Source organism: Oenanthe melanoleuca, chromosome 2, assembly GCF_029582105.1.
Source record: "Oenanthe melanoleuca isolate GR-GAL-2019-014 chromosome 2, OMel1.0, whole genome shotgun sequence".
Lineage (NCBI taxonomy): Eukaryota > Metazoa > Chordata > Aves > Passeriformes > Muscicapidae > Oenanthe > Oenanthe melanoleuca.
In genome coordinates, this window is record NC_079335.1 from 91,406,905 (window position 1) to 91,424,797 (window position 17,893).

At 39.2% G+C, this 17,893-nt stretch overlaps 1 protein-coding gene across 3 annotated transcripts in view; it reads left to right on the forward strand.

Moving 5' to 3' along the window:
• The first annotated feature begins 815 nt into the window (after positions 1-815).
• ATP9B (ATPase phospholipid transporting 9B (putative)) overlaps positions 816-17,893 on the forward strand; it is a 150,400-nt gene continuing 133,322 nt past the window's right edge. For 2 of the 3 annotated variants that reach the window (XM_056483873.1, XM_056483874.1), the window contains exons 1-2: positions 816-942; positions 16,044-16,217. In XM_056483873.1, coding sequence (XP_056339848.1) covers positions 848-942; positions 16,044-16,217 — 269 coding nt within the window. In that variant the 5' untranslated portion in view covers positions 816-847. Of the gene's footprint in view, positions 943-13,099; positions 13,203-16,043; positions 16,218-17,893 lie in introns of those variants that run through there. The other variant, XM_056483875.1, reaches the window with a different exon arrangement.

The window sequence follows — 17,893 nt, forward strand, 5'->3', positions numbered from 1 at the left end:
GGTGCCTCCATAGTGACCATCCTCCCTCGGTCACAGGTACACCTCAAGGTACAGCAACACTTCAAAGTGTCTGGGTCATAAGAGCAAACTTCATTTAGCAACAGGCATTGAGGAAAAAAAAACCAAAATATTTTATTTCTCCGGTTGTGGAAAGTCTTCTGTATTTGTAGTGGTGTTAGGCCTTTTGCTCCCCCACAGCATCTGATTTCAGGGTAATATGGACAGATAGCATCCTACAGTAGGTCTGTGAACACATCTATCTTCTAGAACGGCTTTTGCTTGTGGTGACTTGTGAGGTGTCACAGACTGTCTCATCACCCCTAACTCACAGAATGTCCAATTCCAGGTGGCAACACCGTCTCTGTTTTTTGGCAGGAAACCATCGCTGGCAGGCGTGGCACCTCAGAAGCACAATAATTACGGAATCACAGAAGAGGTCAGATAGGAAGGGACCACAGGGGGACATTTGGTCCAACCTCTCTGTTCAAGCCGGGTCACCCATGGCACAGCACTGCGACCAGACGGCTCTTGGGTGTCTCCATCAAGGGAGACTCCACAGCCTTTCTGGGAACCCGCACAGGAAAGAAGCCCTTCCTCACGTTCAGGGGGAACTTCCTGCGCCTCACTCCTGCCCGTTGCCTCACGCAGAGCACGGAGCAGGGCCCGGCTCCGCTGCCGTTCCCGCACCGTGCCTCCCCTCGCACGGCCACCGCGGAGCCCTCAGCGCCGCCGGCGTCCCGCCCGCCCGTGTTTACCCCGGGACCCCGCCCCCTGACGTCACCGGCGTGGCCGTGACGTCAGGAGGGCCCGGGCGGCGCCCGGCGGGCGGCGGGGGGGCGCCCCCAAGATGGCGGACCAGATCCCGCTGCGCCCGGTGCCGCGCAGCGCCCAGCGCAGGGCGGCCTATTACAGCAGCGCCGCCGCGGCGCAGCGGCACAGCAGGTACGGGCAGGGCCGGCGCGCTGAGGACCGCTGCCCCTATCCTTCCTTCCCCCTTCCTTCCCCACCCGGCCCCAGCCGCGGGCGGGGCGGCGTGCGCCCCTCGCCCAGCCCCGCTGCCCTGCGGCGCTCCCGGACCGCCCGCCCGCTCCGCGGGAAGGGGCGGCGGCCCCGCCGTGGATGGCGGAGGCGGGTGTCGGCGGTCACCGGCTCCCGCAGGCCTCCCGGGCCGCTGTGGCCGTGTCCCGGCGGCCGGGCCGGGCCGGGCCGGGCTGCGGTGGCGGCGGGAGGATGCGCGGGGCGCGCTCGGCCCGGCGGGTCCCGGCGGCGCCCCGCGCCCGCGGGTGCGGCCTTCGCCCGGCCCGCAACTCCGCGCAACTCGGGTCCTCGGCAGGAGCTCGCTCAGGAGAGGGATGCCCGCGAAGGGGGGCTTGTTTGGGCGTCCTTGAAAAATATGTTGCGAGCTGGTTGTTGGGTGCTAGCGCAGACATCATTCCTGATTGTGGGAATTAAAAGAACTTCAAATTTCCTAAAAGATACGCTATTGGGTTTAAGCAGTTTGGATAAGACTGTTTAAAGGTCTGCCATCAAATTGTTTCCAGGCAAAAATTGAACGTTGCTTTGCTTCCCATTATTCTGAATAATTTCTAGATATACTATTGTGAGCAAGGAAAAACTTGGCCCCGTAATTTTGATATCTCCATTGGATAGTGCTGTTACAGTGAATGATGTGATTATAATTACTTGTTGCAGGTTTCTTTCCTCTTTTGGTTCTTGTAGAACCTTGTCTGTGGATGCAAGGACTGGAGGGAAGAGTTCTAGGATCTGTAGTAAATGGTCTTGCTAAGAACAGAATAGCTGGTGCTCTTGTTCTAGTTCAAATATAGTGATAAATATGTTTAATAATGAGTAAAATGTATTTACTTCTTCGTCTGGACGGGATAACAAACAAAAAAGATAGTTTAAAGATGTGCAAAATAGGTTAGGTTTACATTGTGTTGTCTTGATTCTTAAACTAGACAAAGGTTTTCTTATGAACATTTGCAAGTTTGTAGGACAGTCTGCCACAGTATAAGCCTTCCCCATCTCACTAATACTGGAATGTCTGACAATTTGTAGTAGGTTTGTCCTCAGTCTTCAGGTAGGGCAGTGTCATCATCATTCACCCTGATCCTTAGAGAATTGAATCAGAGCATACTCTCACTGAAATTTGCTTCTCAATGAGTCTAGTGCTTGAGAATAAAGAGGAGGACTGATAGGCAAAAACTTAGTCCAGACTGTGAAAGCCACTGGGAATTCTGTTGTAGGTTAACCAGGAGTGTTCTGGTGATTTGAAAAATGCTGTAGATGTGATGGACTCTGTCTATAAGTCAGGTGGTTACACAAGTTTGTTGAAGGTGTGTGTGCAGGTGTCATTGTGGTTCTTTAGACAAACTGTTTCATTGTGGCTCTTTATGCAGATTTGGCAAGCTGTAGGAACTAGCAAGGAACTACCAACTCCTTACTGATTTGCTTCTTGCCCTGTCTTTGATCAACATTGCCTTCCAAAGACTGTGGATTATGTTCCTTCCAGTTCAGATCTTTCCGAGTTACGGTCTTTCATAATTTGCATATTTATCAGTGATTTTCCACAAAAGTGATTATTTATGTTTTTCGTTCCTCTTATGCTTTTTGTAGGTATATAAAGCCTTTAAAAATTGAGAGGCTCGTTTATTGTGTTTCTTCATTTGGTCTCTTGATTAATAGATTGCCTATTTGAGCTCTGAGAATTAGCTTACACCAGCCTTTTCACTCACTTCACTGGTTCTATTTTACTTAATGTGGGTTTAGTAGGTTGGTCATTCTCCTTCAAGAATACCTTGCCTTGGATTTGTGAGAGCACCTCTGGAAGGTGTCCTATGAACCTGCAATAAAAACATGGGAATTCTTGTGTGGAGTCTACTACAGCTGTCTTGTGTAGAGTCAAAGGGGAAATATGGCTGTGCAAATAGTAAAATTGCACCTTGTAAGTCTTATGGCTCTAAGCTTGTAATTGAACTACAGCTTCTATGTCTTTATGAATGATTCATCCTGCTTTTCCAATCTTTATCTTCAGCACAGACTCTGAAGAAGCCTTGCATTCCTGTGGAAACTGCAGCAAAGGTCCTGATGTCAGATACTTATGAGTGTTGAAGTGAAGTCACTGAGGTCTCTGATATGCAGAAACCTAGCATGTGCATGTTTGCTTGAAGATTTTGCATAAAAGGGTGTAATACATATCTCTGAAGGTGTCTAGAAACAAACACCCATTAAAGTATACTGGAGTTGGTATGTCAGGTTTAATCCAGTGCAGTTGTTTCTGGACCTTCAAGAGTCTTTGACTTGCTGTATTTATTTCTTAAGTGAAGAATTTACTGTTTTTTTGGAAGTCTTAGACACATATCCTTAACTTAAGTGTGGTAGTGTTTTTAACTCCAATTAATTGTCCTGCTGCTGTGCAACATCAGTTGCTAACCTTTATTGGCCTCACAGCTAATTTGTAGGATGACTTTTGCTTGAGCTAAGCAGTCTGTAGGAGTCTTTGCCAGTGTTGCTGTATCTCACTTTGCAGTGAGGACAAAGACTTTCATACTCAGTGTTTCTCCATTATGCACTTTGTGCTTCTGAGATTTAACGCTGTAATGTATTTTCCCACACACACCTAAAGAAACTTCGATCATATGCACACTTCTGTATAAAATTGTAGCAGCTGAGAATCATGAAATGCCCTGGGATGTACTTTATATATAAATAAACATGATAAGATTAATGTATTTTATATATACTGTATGTGCTAAGACCTGTTTAAAAAAAAACTAAAAATACATGTCAAATATTACCTATGGTTCAATGAACACGTGCATCCTGTTCTGCTTTTATTTCTGATGTTTAAGCCCAACTTATTACTTTTGCAGTAGAAATTCAGTTTTTATATTTTCTGTCATCTTTCCCTACCTCAGATGGACAGAGAACTGTTCATGTGCTGCCGTTAACAATTAGGGAAATCTATCTTGGAGGAAAAAGTTGTTCACCTTAAAATTAATTTTAAAAATCTTTGCTATTGTTTAGTATATTCAACTTGCATAGCTGTAAAAAGGCTTGGGGTAAAAAGCTGATTGGTTCAGCACTTGTTTCAGCACCTTGTCCTTCAGCTTGAAGGTTGTTATCTACAGGAAGATAATTGCTGCTTTTTGGTTACATGGTGAGTGAGAAAGAGGACCAGAGAACATTCAGGTTCACCTTAAATGTGCAGTGAGGCTTGTTCTCATCTGTTTGACTTGTACTTGTCGTCATCAACTGCAGAGTAATCAACTGCTGAGCAGAGGAAGGAAGTTGACTGTGCTGTGCCTGTGCTGTCATGTGAGGTTGATGGCAGGAAAACAAGAAGCCTGGTGGAATTTTGAAGCTGATAAGGAACTAAAGAGTAGTTATTTATCATTTGTCCATTAAAAAAAAACCCTGGTTTATTCAGGTGTTCTGTGCTTGCTGCTGTCAGTATATGCCTATATTTGGTCTAATAGGGCTGAGGTGAGAGGTGTTGGGATTTCTGAGCTGGTCCCAGAAAATCACATCTTTCCAGCTCTCATGTGACATAAATTCACTTTCACTCCAGATATTCATAAAGGTGGTGTCACGAAAGATACCCAGTCACTAGAAAGAAATCTCTTGCATGACTGTTCATGGTGTGGGCCACAGTAGTGTATCTATGAATGGCACAACTGAATATATTAGATGGTTGTGGCAGGACAGGTTGTGGAAGAGATCAACTGCTGTTGCTTCTCTCTGCAGTTTGCCATTGATGGAGCAACTTTGTTTTAGGGCAACTGACTACACTGTTATTTTGGAATTCTTTTATGTCGTTAGCGAATAAAAAAATTGCACAAGAAGGAAAAAAAGAACCAAATAATAGGATAACGTGTCTTTTGTACAGGTAAATGCAGGATACTTGCTGCTTAACAATTTGTGAACTGTAGCTTATGTATATGAAGTATGAATATGTGAATATGAAGTATGTATAATAGAAAAAAATGAAATCTATTCCAGGCAAAAGGGAATGGAAGTCTGCAGAACTTGAAGTTCAGTGAAAATTCACATGGTTCCCTGATACTTACAAATCTCAAACCAATTTTTGTAGTACACGGAAAATAAGATGATTTAATGTAGTCCTTATGGTTATGATTTCTCAAGGTGTCTTGCTAGGTTCCACAGTGAACCAAAAAAGAGATAAAAATGTCAACACATAATATTCAAGGCATGTACTGTAATTCTGTGGGGTTTTTTTTTCATTTCTGACATAGCTTGGTATAAGCTTTGTTAAAATACCTTTATTCCTGCTGTCTTTCAGTTGTTTGTTAGAATTGTGTCCTAATTCTAAATGACAATGTGATTTTCAGAGTCTAGATGCTTTTCTTTGTATTCCAGTTGTTTTTGACATTTCATGTGTAATAACTAATAATAATGTCTCCAAATGACTTAAAGTATTATTTGGTGAAACCATGTAACAATCAGAGGTTTTAGGACCTAACACCTCTTGTAGAATGGCATTCACAGAAAGTTCATTACTTATATTGCTGTGAATGTGGGTCTGAAAAGCCTTACAAAATGTCTATAATAGTTCAAAACCCCCAAATAATGATATATATCAGTAGAGGGCTATATGCAGTGATATTTGGTATTTTGGAAAGTTTTCTGAAATGCTGCTAGTTCCTATGAATCTCGTGTCCTGGGTATTTCTGAATGTTTAGAACAAAAGTTCTTACAGTATCTGGGCAGAGGTATACAGGTTTTAATTTAGTCTTCTCCCCCATGCACCTGTTAAATGAAAGGCTTTATATATTTCATCCTGAAAATGAGTTAAAAATGATGGATGAAGCTGAATGACTGACAATATTGGCATTAATTTGAATTTTAATATAGCTTCTGTGATAAAACTTTCCAAAGATGGAACTGAATTTACTTTTGAACATCTGTGTTTTTAAACTGCTGTTGCAAAGTGACAGTAACTTCTTCAAACATCTGTTGTTTGACCAGAAGCAATAACTTGTTAAGTCCAGGAACATTAACTATAAATATGGATGTTACTTTTTTTTGTAGAAATAGCATTGTTAATGCTATTCATTCTGCTACTCTGGACATGGTCACAGAAACTCCTGGAAGTTAAGCAGCTGTGGGATTGTGTGGGTGTGAGTACTGCTTATTAATTCTCCCTACGTGTACTGGCACACCTGCACTTCCTTGTGGGCAAAATTCTTAACATCATCCTGGTTCCTGTGGTGCTTCCTTTAAATCAGATCTCCTGTCTTGTGTTGTTTTTCCTCTGACAAGCAAACAGGAATGGTAGCAAAAAGGATGCACCATTACAGATGAGTCTTCTGTCTCCATAGGACAGAAATCTTTGCTGGAGGTAGCGACTCAAAGTGAGATGTATCAGTAGCTGTGATACCAAAAGTTGAAAATGTTACAGATTTCACTGATAATTGCTAGAAATGTCATGAACTCTGAACAACTAAATGTGTTATTCCTGGGAAGTGTTTCAGGCTACAGGTGGTAATATGTAGATGTTGAAGAGTATTGGGAAAGAGAACACATCAAATTACACATCTGTATGCTATGCTGATGTATTCAAATATATAAATTACAATACACCTTTGTCTTTTGTTTCAGTATAAGGAGGAAAGGATCAAATGTGATGTAAAAAATCTCACTAGAATAGTCCTTAGGAGAGTTGTCTGTACTGTTATGCTGTTTTTACAAAGTGGATCAATCATGTATATCCTTTGTTCTTTTCCAGGAGAACTCTTGCCCCTCCCTTTTTTATAGACTTTACCTGAAATTCAAAGTGTTTCTCTTACTCATTAAAAAAAAAAATAATTCAACACTGATGTCACTGTCTTGCAGAACATATGGCACTTTGTTTATTAGCCTTTCCTGGATCGTGGTTTTGGACAGAGATTCATCCCTGTTGTTTGGAACTATGTCACTGAGTGACTTTTAGGCTTAGTTCTAGATCATCTCTGAATTCTGATTCTTCCAACAGCGTTGTTGGTGTGGCAGTGTTGTACTTGGGATGCTGTATTTGTGTAAGAGTGGTTGAGTTGGGTCTGCTTTCAAGATGTCAAGTTGTAGAGTACCTCTAGTTTTTAGAAAAAGTATTTTATGTATTCCCATTCCTGAACTGTGTTTTGCTTTCTTTGCTGAAGACTTTATTTATAGGTTAATACTGCTTGTTGGGACTGATGCATGATTTAGGATAGGTGCAGATTCTGAAACTTCTGCCTGGGATGAAGATCCAAGAAGTTTGATGTATAAGTCCTTAAAAATAGTCTTGCCATGTGTTAATATTTTCAGACCTTTTATCCAGTGTGTGTTGTCATTGTTAGGTTCTAGGGCTTTTACTTTTCAGAGCAAAGTTTAATGATTTAATGATGCAGGTAACCATATGACATGCATATAAAGTTGCTCACATTAACAACTGTAAAAGAATTTTACATTGAGACTTTGATTGGCGCCATACCTGAGAAGCAGTTTGTCATGTTTTATCTGCAGACACAAATTTAGATGACATAGGAACTTTAGGTGATTTTAGTAAAAAAGTGGTTTTGAATTGCAGTTCTTTAACTTGACATTATATAGAACTGTGCATTTGGAAAAAGTTGTCTTTGTTTTTCTCTTCACTAGTAATGGTCTTTCATAACGAGATAGATTTACAGATAGTTTTTAGCAAAGTTGTTCTTTGAGTAACTATCCTGATCTGAAGTGTGTTAATCATTAGGCAAAAAAAAAGTTTGAGAACTTCAAATTACTGTTGCAGATGTTACTATTGTTTGCATAAGCACAAGTGACTGCATGCTTAAGCTATCATTTTTGCATGCCTTCCTGGCTTGTATCTAAATACAGTGATTTGTATTGCTTGGGCAGGCATTTGGATTGCTAAGAACAGGGAGAGAAAACAATTGATTGGGCTACAATGTCAATAACAATACCCAGTGACAGTGATAAAATGGCCCCGTTGTTCTGATCAATGACATACCCTTCTAATTAAAAATAGGGTTCTGCTGAATGTAGATGATGTTTCCTAGGGTCCTGCTGTGTATTTAGGTATTTCTGGTATCTATTTGTTAAATACAGAGACTCACTCATCTTGTCATGGTTTGAAAAAGATCTTGTGTTAAGGTATGCATAGCGCTTTGTAAGGTGAGCAAGGGGTAATAAGGATGGGTGCCATTTATTGTGGAGGCTTCATCACATATCTTCTCAATCTGCTTCTTCTGTGTATTGTTCTAGTAAGAAAGTGTGATGTAGGAGAGAGAGAGAAGGCAAACAGCATTCAGAATATTTGATTTCTGTAGATCTCTAGTGGAACCTGTAGCTTTAGTACCTGTTTTAAGCAATTTTTTTTAAAGCTACTGATGAAAGTGAGCTGCTGTGATAATAAATTTATATTATGCTTGTAGACCTTTATCTCAAGAGATAAAAGGGTTTTTCCCTTAGTTCTGCAAGGCTAAAGATACCAGCTTTTTTGTTTGTTTGAGTTTTTCAGTTGTTTGGTCTGGGTTTTTTGTTTGGTTAGTTTTGGGGTGGGTTTTTTGTGGTTGTTTCTTGGTTGGTTGGTTGTTGTTGTTTTATTTTTTTGTAGTAGTAGTTCAACAATGCTGCCTTGTGGTTTTCCATATTATTTCTCTGTATCATTTGGGGCTAGGGGGCAATGATTTATTTGGTCTTATTGCAGAGTTTGATCTTCCTCATCTCAGTGACAGTCAGCAATAAACTTGCCTGCATACAGTAGAAGTACTTTTTCCTTCTATTTTGTTGTCCAGTGGATAAACATGCACTATGAGAATATTGTGCTAGGTTTTTAAAGATCCTGCATGTAAGTTCAGCTCCACAAATACCCACCATCCTTAAAAGCTGTTAGTATTAACAGTAGTTACTCCATAAAAAAAATTGTAATTGCATTATTTTGTGTGAGTGTCTGGTTTTTTTGGTTTTTTTTTTAGGTCAGGACCTGTGTTCAGACTTCCCAAGTAACACTGATTAGGGGTGTATTTGCATTAGAGGCACATCTGAAGCTGAATAGAGACATAGAGCAGCAAGTTCTAATAAATTTTAAAAACTTCTGAAATAGCTTTTCTGTGTTTTTTAGGAAGAGGTTGAAGGAAATTCTTTAAATTTCATGCATTTGGCTGTAGCAGATTTTTCAATTTTTGTCTTCTCTTGTAATCTAGGGTCAGCATGATTGCTTTGTAGTTTAACAGAATTTACTGCTGTGTGAAGCATAGAGGTGTTTGAAATTAGAGGAAAAACATAACTTCTAATTCTTAGAAATGCAGGGCAATATTTGAGGAAAATAAGTATTTGTAATTTGATTTTTCTTGGGTAACTTCTTAGCAAAGCAATTTGTTTTATGGATACACTGGTTATTTAAGAGGAAGGGTTACATGAAAATACATTGTATAGTTATAAGCATGATTATGGATGAATGTGCTTTGCTTAATAAAATTTATGCAGCTGCAGTTTCCTGGGAATTCTTTCTTTGTTAGAGGACATCATCTGGACAGTTTTGTCAGTGATACAGCCAGTCTACAGCAGTTGCTGATTTGGTAGTTTATCCTTTAAGAAACAATTCTTGCATTTCACATGAAGTCACTTTTTAAATTTTTTTTTTTACTGCTTCTCTACAGTTGGGTGGATTCCTCCTTTATCTACAAATCTGGGAAGTGTTCACATAGGCTGGAGGTAGAGCAGGGTAGGGTATGAGTGAGGCAGATTGTGCAGGTTACTTTGTCCTCTGCCTGTGATGGGAAGCAGAGAGATTCCTGTGGCTGCCACAGCCACTCAGACAAATCACCAGCTCTGGGCAGGATGAGACATGGTCACAGCACTGCGTGTCAGTAGCTCAATAGGCTTTCTCAGTCTTTTTGCTCAAGACTTTCTACTTCAGCCTCTGTTCCATGCTACTCTGCATCCCACAGCCATCTCCTGGTCCAATTCATGCCTAGACTCATGACCATGCATTCCTTTTTCCTCCCTCACTAGATTTGAGAGATACTGCTTTAAGACATCATCAGCCTTGTTTTCCTTCTTGTGAATTATGCTTTATAGCAAAAGTGATAAGTGATGAGGAACAAATATCTGACACAGTGCTTATATTCCTACCAGGGTATTTTAATCAAGCAAATAAAAAAAAGATCTTCATAAATATTGCTTCAGTATTTGTTGAGTGAGTAAAACCAGAAAAGAGTACAGTCACAGCTGCCCTGTGTTTTGCACCTTCCTGCTGCACCCTTGAGTATTCCTCTTTTAGAGTAATGGAAAACTGTCAGGAAACACAGAAATTATTATGGGCCTGAATGGGTAGCCAAGTTAGATTTAAATAACTAGAATGGCTTCCCTTACCTGATATGGTACCTATGAAACTCTGCAGCCACATCTGCTCTGGCAAACAGCCATCAAAGTGGAATAGCATAGGCACATGTGACTTGAGGAATCATTTTCACAGCAGATATTTATATCAAAAACTCACTTTAAAGTGATTGTTGTGTGTGACTTTCTTTCAGTTAAATCTGTTAAATGAGATTCCTCATAGTAGTCAGATTTTGTGGAAAGTTGTTTAATATTAATATTCCTTTTTTCTTAGGAAACCATATTTTGTCAAGACAGTTTTCTTCATACGTGATTCAGTAGCAGTCATGCTGAGAGTTTTGATGTCTACACTCTGGCTTCTTTTTTCATGTTGCTTTCAGTGCTTCCCTATTTTAATACAAGTTTCTAGGATTATACTTAATTGATTTGTCACTCAAGGAAAATCAGCACTTCAAGCAATTAAGTGCAGCAAAATACTAGGTAACAAAGACACAAAGATTTCTGTTCTCATCCTAGTTATGAAAAATCCATTATTCATTATCTTACTGTTTTTAAATACTGAAGTACAATTTTCCAACACAATGGCAAAATTGCTTTTGAAACAGAATAAATTGCTTGCTGGTTTAGAGGCTGTATTTTGAAGTCGGGTTTACCAAATGTGATGGTGCTTATGCTCATTATCTTCACTACTTGGTGAAGCTCCATATTAGAAAGTACAAACCTAGATACCAGTTGTGGAAAAAAACACCTAAACCCCTGTCTTTAATATAATGGCAAACAAATCTTGAAGAAATTATGATTAGAAGATCAATGTGTTCTGCAAATATTACCACATTTACAAAACAGATTTAAATATTAAGTATCTGTGAACATTTCTCCGTCAAATCTCTCCCACTATTCGCTTGCATTAGGGTGTTCCTTCAAGAAAGATTTTACCCTGTTTACTGTGTTACTGTTGCTTATAAGAGATACTATTTTTCAAATCAGACACTTGTTAACTTTGTATGGAAGTAAAAGGGATGTGTTACTTTGTGATATCTTTGTGATATCCATTACAGCTGACAGACTGTGATCTCTCTGGGTGGTGTTAAAAATACATCATTTATTGGCTGTTGAAGAGCAAAACACAATGCGACATAAAGTCCTCTGTTAAAACCGTGATTATGTAATTTACGAATTTAATTAGAAGATATTACAAAAGCATTGAACAAGAGTATGTTTAAACACAGGCCTGTCTTATTGGAAGCCTAAGAATAAAGTAGTATCTTGAGTTTTTTCTAAGTAATGGTTTTATTACCTAGTGTTGATCTAGTCTGAGAGCAATCAATGTAATTTGGTGTAATATGGATGTTAATCTGTAATAACTCCTGTGTTTTGTGAAGAGAATTTTTTGTATAATGTTTTTTCTTAGTCCATTGATAATAATGGTAAGAGAAAATATATTGCTAGATTGTCATATTAAGCTGAACATCAGATACAGCATTTTGCAAATAACAGTGTTCAAGTTTTCTCATGTTTATTTTAAACATTTTTTTTTAAGTGGGTGCTCTTAGCAAAAATTTGGAAAGCATTTTCAATGCCATATTCTCACATAACTTCCTGGTAGCTCCTAACTTTTAATATTAGCACTCCATTATTTTAGTTTGAAACTTTGGTTGTTTTCTGCAGTGTGGTAGTGCTTTTACACCATTTGAAACATTGATGAAGATTTCTTGTCACATGGCCTAATGTGCTTAAAGTTCCAATACTCAGTTGACTTGCACCTGGGTGTGGGAAATGTTTGTTTATTATTATTCTCAGTTATGCAATATTTTCTAATCTGGTCTGAGTACATCCCTTAATGGTGTTCAATACCAAATGTTTCCAAGGCAGTGCAGAAATCAGCATTACCTGCCAAAGGAAAGAGGGAGTGCCTAGCTTGAGGCTTGTTAAACAGCAATGGGTTTGGGGCTTTTTGTTCCCCTTCCTTATTAGAGTTTACTTCTTAACTATGTTGATACCAATTTATTATATAGCCATTGTAAAGTATGTGTTGTACCTTTTTGATAGAAATTTGTGTCTTGCTTCCCTCCTTCCCTTTCCTGACATTCAAAAAAATTAATAACTGCTTTAATATATTTTCTTGTATACAATAAGGCTCAACACAGAAAATCTAGGGGGAAAGGAAATGTTTTCAGGTTTTTGTATTAAATATATAGTGAGTTAAAAAACTTGTGCTTGTAATATTGCTTTTTTATTAAGACTTTGGACTGAATACTGTTTAGGGTGCTGCTCTGTCAGCAGAACTCCCTCCTGTTCAAGCAAGGCCACTACAGCTGCTCTGGATTGCGTCCAGGCAGGTTTTAAATGTCTCAAAGGATGGAGATACCACAGTCTCCCTGGACAGCTCATACCTATTCTCAGTCATCCTCATGTTAAAAGTATTTCCTGATGTTGAGATGGCACCTTCTGTGTTTCAGTTTGTGCCCACTGCCTCTGGTCCTGTGACTGGGCACCACTGAAGACAGCCTGGCTCAATCATCTTTGCAACCTCCCTTCAGGTTCATAGACATTAATAAGATCCTGCTTCTGCCTTGTCTTCTCCAGGCTGAACAGTCCTATCTCTCTCATTCTTTCCTTGCAGGAGAGATGCTTCAGTCCCTTCATGATCATCCTGGCCGTTCACTGGACTCTATTCAGCATGGCCATGTCACTCTTGCACTGGACACTGCTCCAGCTGTGGGAAGAATCTCCTCCCTTGATGTTCTGGCAGCGCTTTGCCTGATGCAGCCCAGGATATGGGTACCTTTCTTTGCAGCAAGGGCACAGTGCTGGTGTCCACCAGGATCTCCAAATTCTTTGCTGTCAAGTTCCTTCCCTGGAGTAGCCCCCAGCATGTAGTGGTGAGTGAGGTTGTTCAGGTGCAGAACTTTGCAATTCTTCTTGCTGAGCTTCCTGAATTTCCAAGCAATCTGTTTTTCCAGCCTGTCAAATATGCAGTGGATAGTGGCATGTTCCTCTTGCCTGTCATCACTCCTTTTAGTTTTGTGTTATCTGCAAACTTGCTCAGGGTGCATTTTGCCCCATCTTCCACATCATCAATGATGATGTTTAAACAAGACTGAGCCAGTATGGATCTCTGGGGTACAGTCACTTAGTGTACTGACCTCCAACTAGACTTTGTGCCACTGACCACCCTCTGGACTTGGCCATTGCAACAGAATTCAATCCATCTCACTGTCTGCTCATCCAGCTACTGCAACAGAAGAAGAATTTTATGGGAAACAGTTTCTAAAACCTTACTGAAGTCCAAGCAGACACTATCCACTGCTCTTCCCTCATCTGCTAGGTCAGTTATTTAATCTTACAAGTTTATCAGGTTAGTCAAGTAGGACTTTTCTTTGGTGAAGCCATGCTGCCTACTCCTTGTCCTTTTTTGGAAAATATTTCTAAAGATGAGCTGCTCTATCACCTTCCCAGGGATTGTGGTGAGACTGGAAGGTATGGGCAGGTTCCCTGGGTCCTCCTTCTTGCCCTTCCTGAAAGTAGAAGTGACATTTGCTTTCCTCCAGTCTTTAGTCACTTCTCCCAGTTGCCATGATTGGCTAAAGATTATTGGAAGTGATCTTGCAATGACGTCTGACAAGTTCCTCAGCACTTGTGGGTGCATCCCCTCAGAGCCCATAGGCTTTTTAATATTTTTACATATAAATATATATAGTATAATACTAATAATATATATATTATAATATATTTTATATATTTTATTGTAAATATATGTAATATAATAGTACATAAAATAAATACATAAATTCACATTCAGTTTTTTTAAGTGCTCCCTGACTCCTCTTCCTTGCTTTAGGCGTTTTCCCTGTTCTCTGAGACCTGGGACTCCTGAAAATCAGTTGTACTAATCAAGACTGCAGCCTTTTCCATGTCCTGGATAACTATATCCTCTGTGTTATTCAATGAGACCCCATTTCCCTAGTCTTCCTTATTCATCTGTGAACTTAAAAACTTCTTGTCTTTGACATCCCTGGCTGGATTCAATTGTATTTGGCTATAGCTTTTCTAGTTTTGTCCCTGGAAACTTGGACTATGTTTTTTTAATTTCCCCACATTACCTATGCTTATTTCTACCTTCTGTGCACTTAATTTTTTGTCCAGGTTTGGACAGCTCCTTGTTTGTCCAGTCAGGGCTATCTCATTGGATGGGAATCTCTTGAACTTGGAGTAGCTGATCCTTGAATACAAACCAGCTTTTTTCGGCCCCTGTTCTCCCTAAGACCTTGTTCTATGGACTCGTTCAAGCACTTCTTGAAAAGGCTGGATCCATTCTGAATTTCAGGGTTGTCAGCTGCTTGCTGCCTTCTCCCCTGCTCTCAGAGTCCTGAACTTCACCATCTTGTGGTAACTGCAGTCAAGGCTGTATTGGCCTTCACATCCCCATTGAGCCCCTCCTTGCCTGGTGGTATGAGTTGCAGCAGAGCATCTTGTCTCATGGGCTCCTCTCGAGTAATTAGACAAAGAAGTTGTTGTCAAAGTGCTGCAGGATCCTCCAGGATTGCCTATGTCCTTTTGTGTTGTTCCTCAGCAGGTACCAGGGTGGTTCACCCTGAAGACTAGGGCTTGGGAATGTAAAGCTGCTCTTCTCTGTCTGTAAAGGGCCTCACCCTCATGCATTTCCTGTTCAGGTGATCTCTAGCAGACACCTACTAAAATTTTGCCTTTACCTGTTCTCTCTTTGCTCTTAACCCAGAAGCTCTCAGTTGCCTCTTCATCCATCCCTAGGCAGAGCTCCATGCACTCCAGCTGTTCAGTTGCATAAAGGGAATTAATTGGCAGTTTTGTTAATTACTATTTTTATATGGTTTGGGTTTACGATGCTTTGGAGAAAGTGGGACAGTGCCAGGATTCATCTTGTAAGAGATGACTTTAAATACAGCTTCATAAAAATTAAACTTACTAATTCTGAGTAACAGTGCATCTTCTTTCAGTCATCTTCCCAGAGGTATAAAAGTATGAAATGAGTAAGTTAGTCGATTTGCAGGTACTTGGGGGAATTTTCTTACTGAATATTCCAGTGTTTTGTCTTAGCTTATAAAGCATCCCACATACTTAAAGTGGATAGTAGTTTCTGGGGAGGAAAGGACTACTGTTAAACAATGTAATGTTGTTTGCATGTGTCCCACAGGCAAGTCTTCTTGACTCGCTGAATCTTTTTGTGTAGAATTATGAGAGTAACTATAATGTTTTCATAATTAAAACCAAGATACTGATGAGTGGTGTAGAAAGTGAGGCTCAAAGGCCTGCACACACATGAAAAGGCATCAGGAAAGCAGGTTGAAAAGCACAGTAGAAATATAGAAGTCTGTACTTCCATGAAAACTCAGTCACTTGTATCTGCTATAAGCTTTGTGAAGTAACTTCTTTTTAAAAAAATCTTACAAAGGGTCTTTTGAAAAGTAGGAAGTTGCAGCTTTGTATGCACAGATTATATAAAAACTAAGAATTTCCATGGAATTATTTGTGCTATGATTGACAACGATTGCAGGTTTTTTGCTGTATTACACAATTTTTAACTAAAATCGGAATATCTTGTTAATGTATTAACAAAAATGCATGAGATGCTTAGATGAAAATATCTCCCTAAAAAAATTCCATATGTCAAGAATTAACTTGTAACGTTTAGGAGATTCCCAGTAATGAAAAGTGATGTATTGGCTATTTTCTCATTTTGCCAGGTACCAAGTGGAAGATGAATCCTCTCACTTGGATGAAATGCCACTAATGATGTCAGAAGAAGGCTTTGAAAATGATGAGAGTGATTACCATACTTTACCAAGAGCCAGAATTTCTCAGAGAAGAAGAGGCTTAGAATGGTTTATCTGTGGCGGCTGGAAGTTCCTTTGCACTAGGTTTGTCACACACTAGTACTTTTAATTAAAGTTTTTAGCAAATTAAATAAATAGTAACTTTGTATTGCGTGATGCGTGCAGAGTACAGAACACAGAATAATTTGCTTGTCATGAATCTTTTGATTTATTTGCCTGCATTTTCCCTACTAGGACATTGCCTGCTCTTAAAAACCATTCTGAAGAGCTGATGCTGTTGTGCTTCTCCTGTCTGCCTTGCTGACTTGCAAGAGGGACCATGAGCTAAACCTGTATTAATCTGAGGTCCATAATTTGGCATGTAATCATGGTTCTCACTTCACTCAATACTACATTAGGGTAGAGGGGTTAATTTTTTTACTTTTACGGATATTAGCGTGTTAAGTTTACAGCATATGTAAATTTATTGATGTTGCTGTAAGGAAAAAGCAAATTCATCAAATAATTATTAGTTAACCCTTCAACTTTAAGGGTTAAAATATAAATGTAACTGATGGTCTTAGAGTGAATTGCAACTGCAGTTAGCTTTTGTGTTTTGGTTCTTACTTAGAAACTTTCTGTGCCAGACTCTGCTGTATGCAAATATCTTGGAATTGTAATTTTCTAATGAATTTTTAGCAAAACTTTTAAGTAGAAAAATTGCCTTTAGGATTAATAAGGATTTTCTTTTTCTGTAATTTGGAGCGTTAAAATCTGAGAATCAGTAAAGTGAGTGAATAATTTTCAGTGAATTTAAATGACAAATGCTTTCTTTGGCAGATGTTTTTAGAACTGATTTAGATAGAAGTCTTCACAGCTGGTTTTCATGGCACTTAAAGAGGCCTGTTGTTTTACCTAAGCAAAGCTGTGTTTGTGCACCTTCAGTTTTTCAAAGTAATTGTTACAAAGTTTTAAAAAACATTATCTGTGTTGATTTCTGTTTTATATAATGATTTAACAAAAACTCATGGTTCATTAATTTTATTGTAGGGATTGAGTGTTTGGAAGGTAGAAGGAAGGAAGGTAGAAAAGTTTATAGAAGTAGTGTTTGTATAGGTAAATGGTTTTGGAAGCAGTGTTTCTGGTACAGACCTACATTTTAGTTGTTTAAAAGAACGTATTTAAAGTATTTAAAGAAGTATTTAAAGAAAAATCTTTTGGACATGTCTTAAAATATAGATACCTTTCAAACAATACACTTTTATGTGAGTTCAGTTCTGTAAGTATTAGTGATTATTAGTTACTGAGGTTATATTCCTGTAAGTTTCATGAAAACAGGTGGGTCGGTAAAGACTGTAGCCCTGACATGGAATTTACAGTGTTTGGATAGAGACAGACAATTGCAAGGTGAGTTTATGTTGGAACTAATTAAAAATTGTAAGAGAATGTCACAAGAAATGGTCCTTAGTGCTGAAGATTGCAAAATTTCATGTTCCTGCTTGCTTTTTAAATTTGAGAGGTACATCTCAACTTTCAAGCCTAGAAACTTTCAAACTTGTTCTTTAAATTACTTGAGTCATATTTGTGATGGACTTTCAAGAAGAAAAAGGAAATTGCACTATGGATTTTTTTTTTTTGCTATGCTCTATATATCTTTTACTGCAAATATAAGTGCGTAAAAAGAAAAGGAAAAAGGTTTTAGGGGAGTATGACTTCTCCTTTGCTAATTTTCTCAATTGAATTTGGACACAATAAAGAGTCCATTTGGTCTTGCATTCATA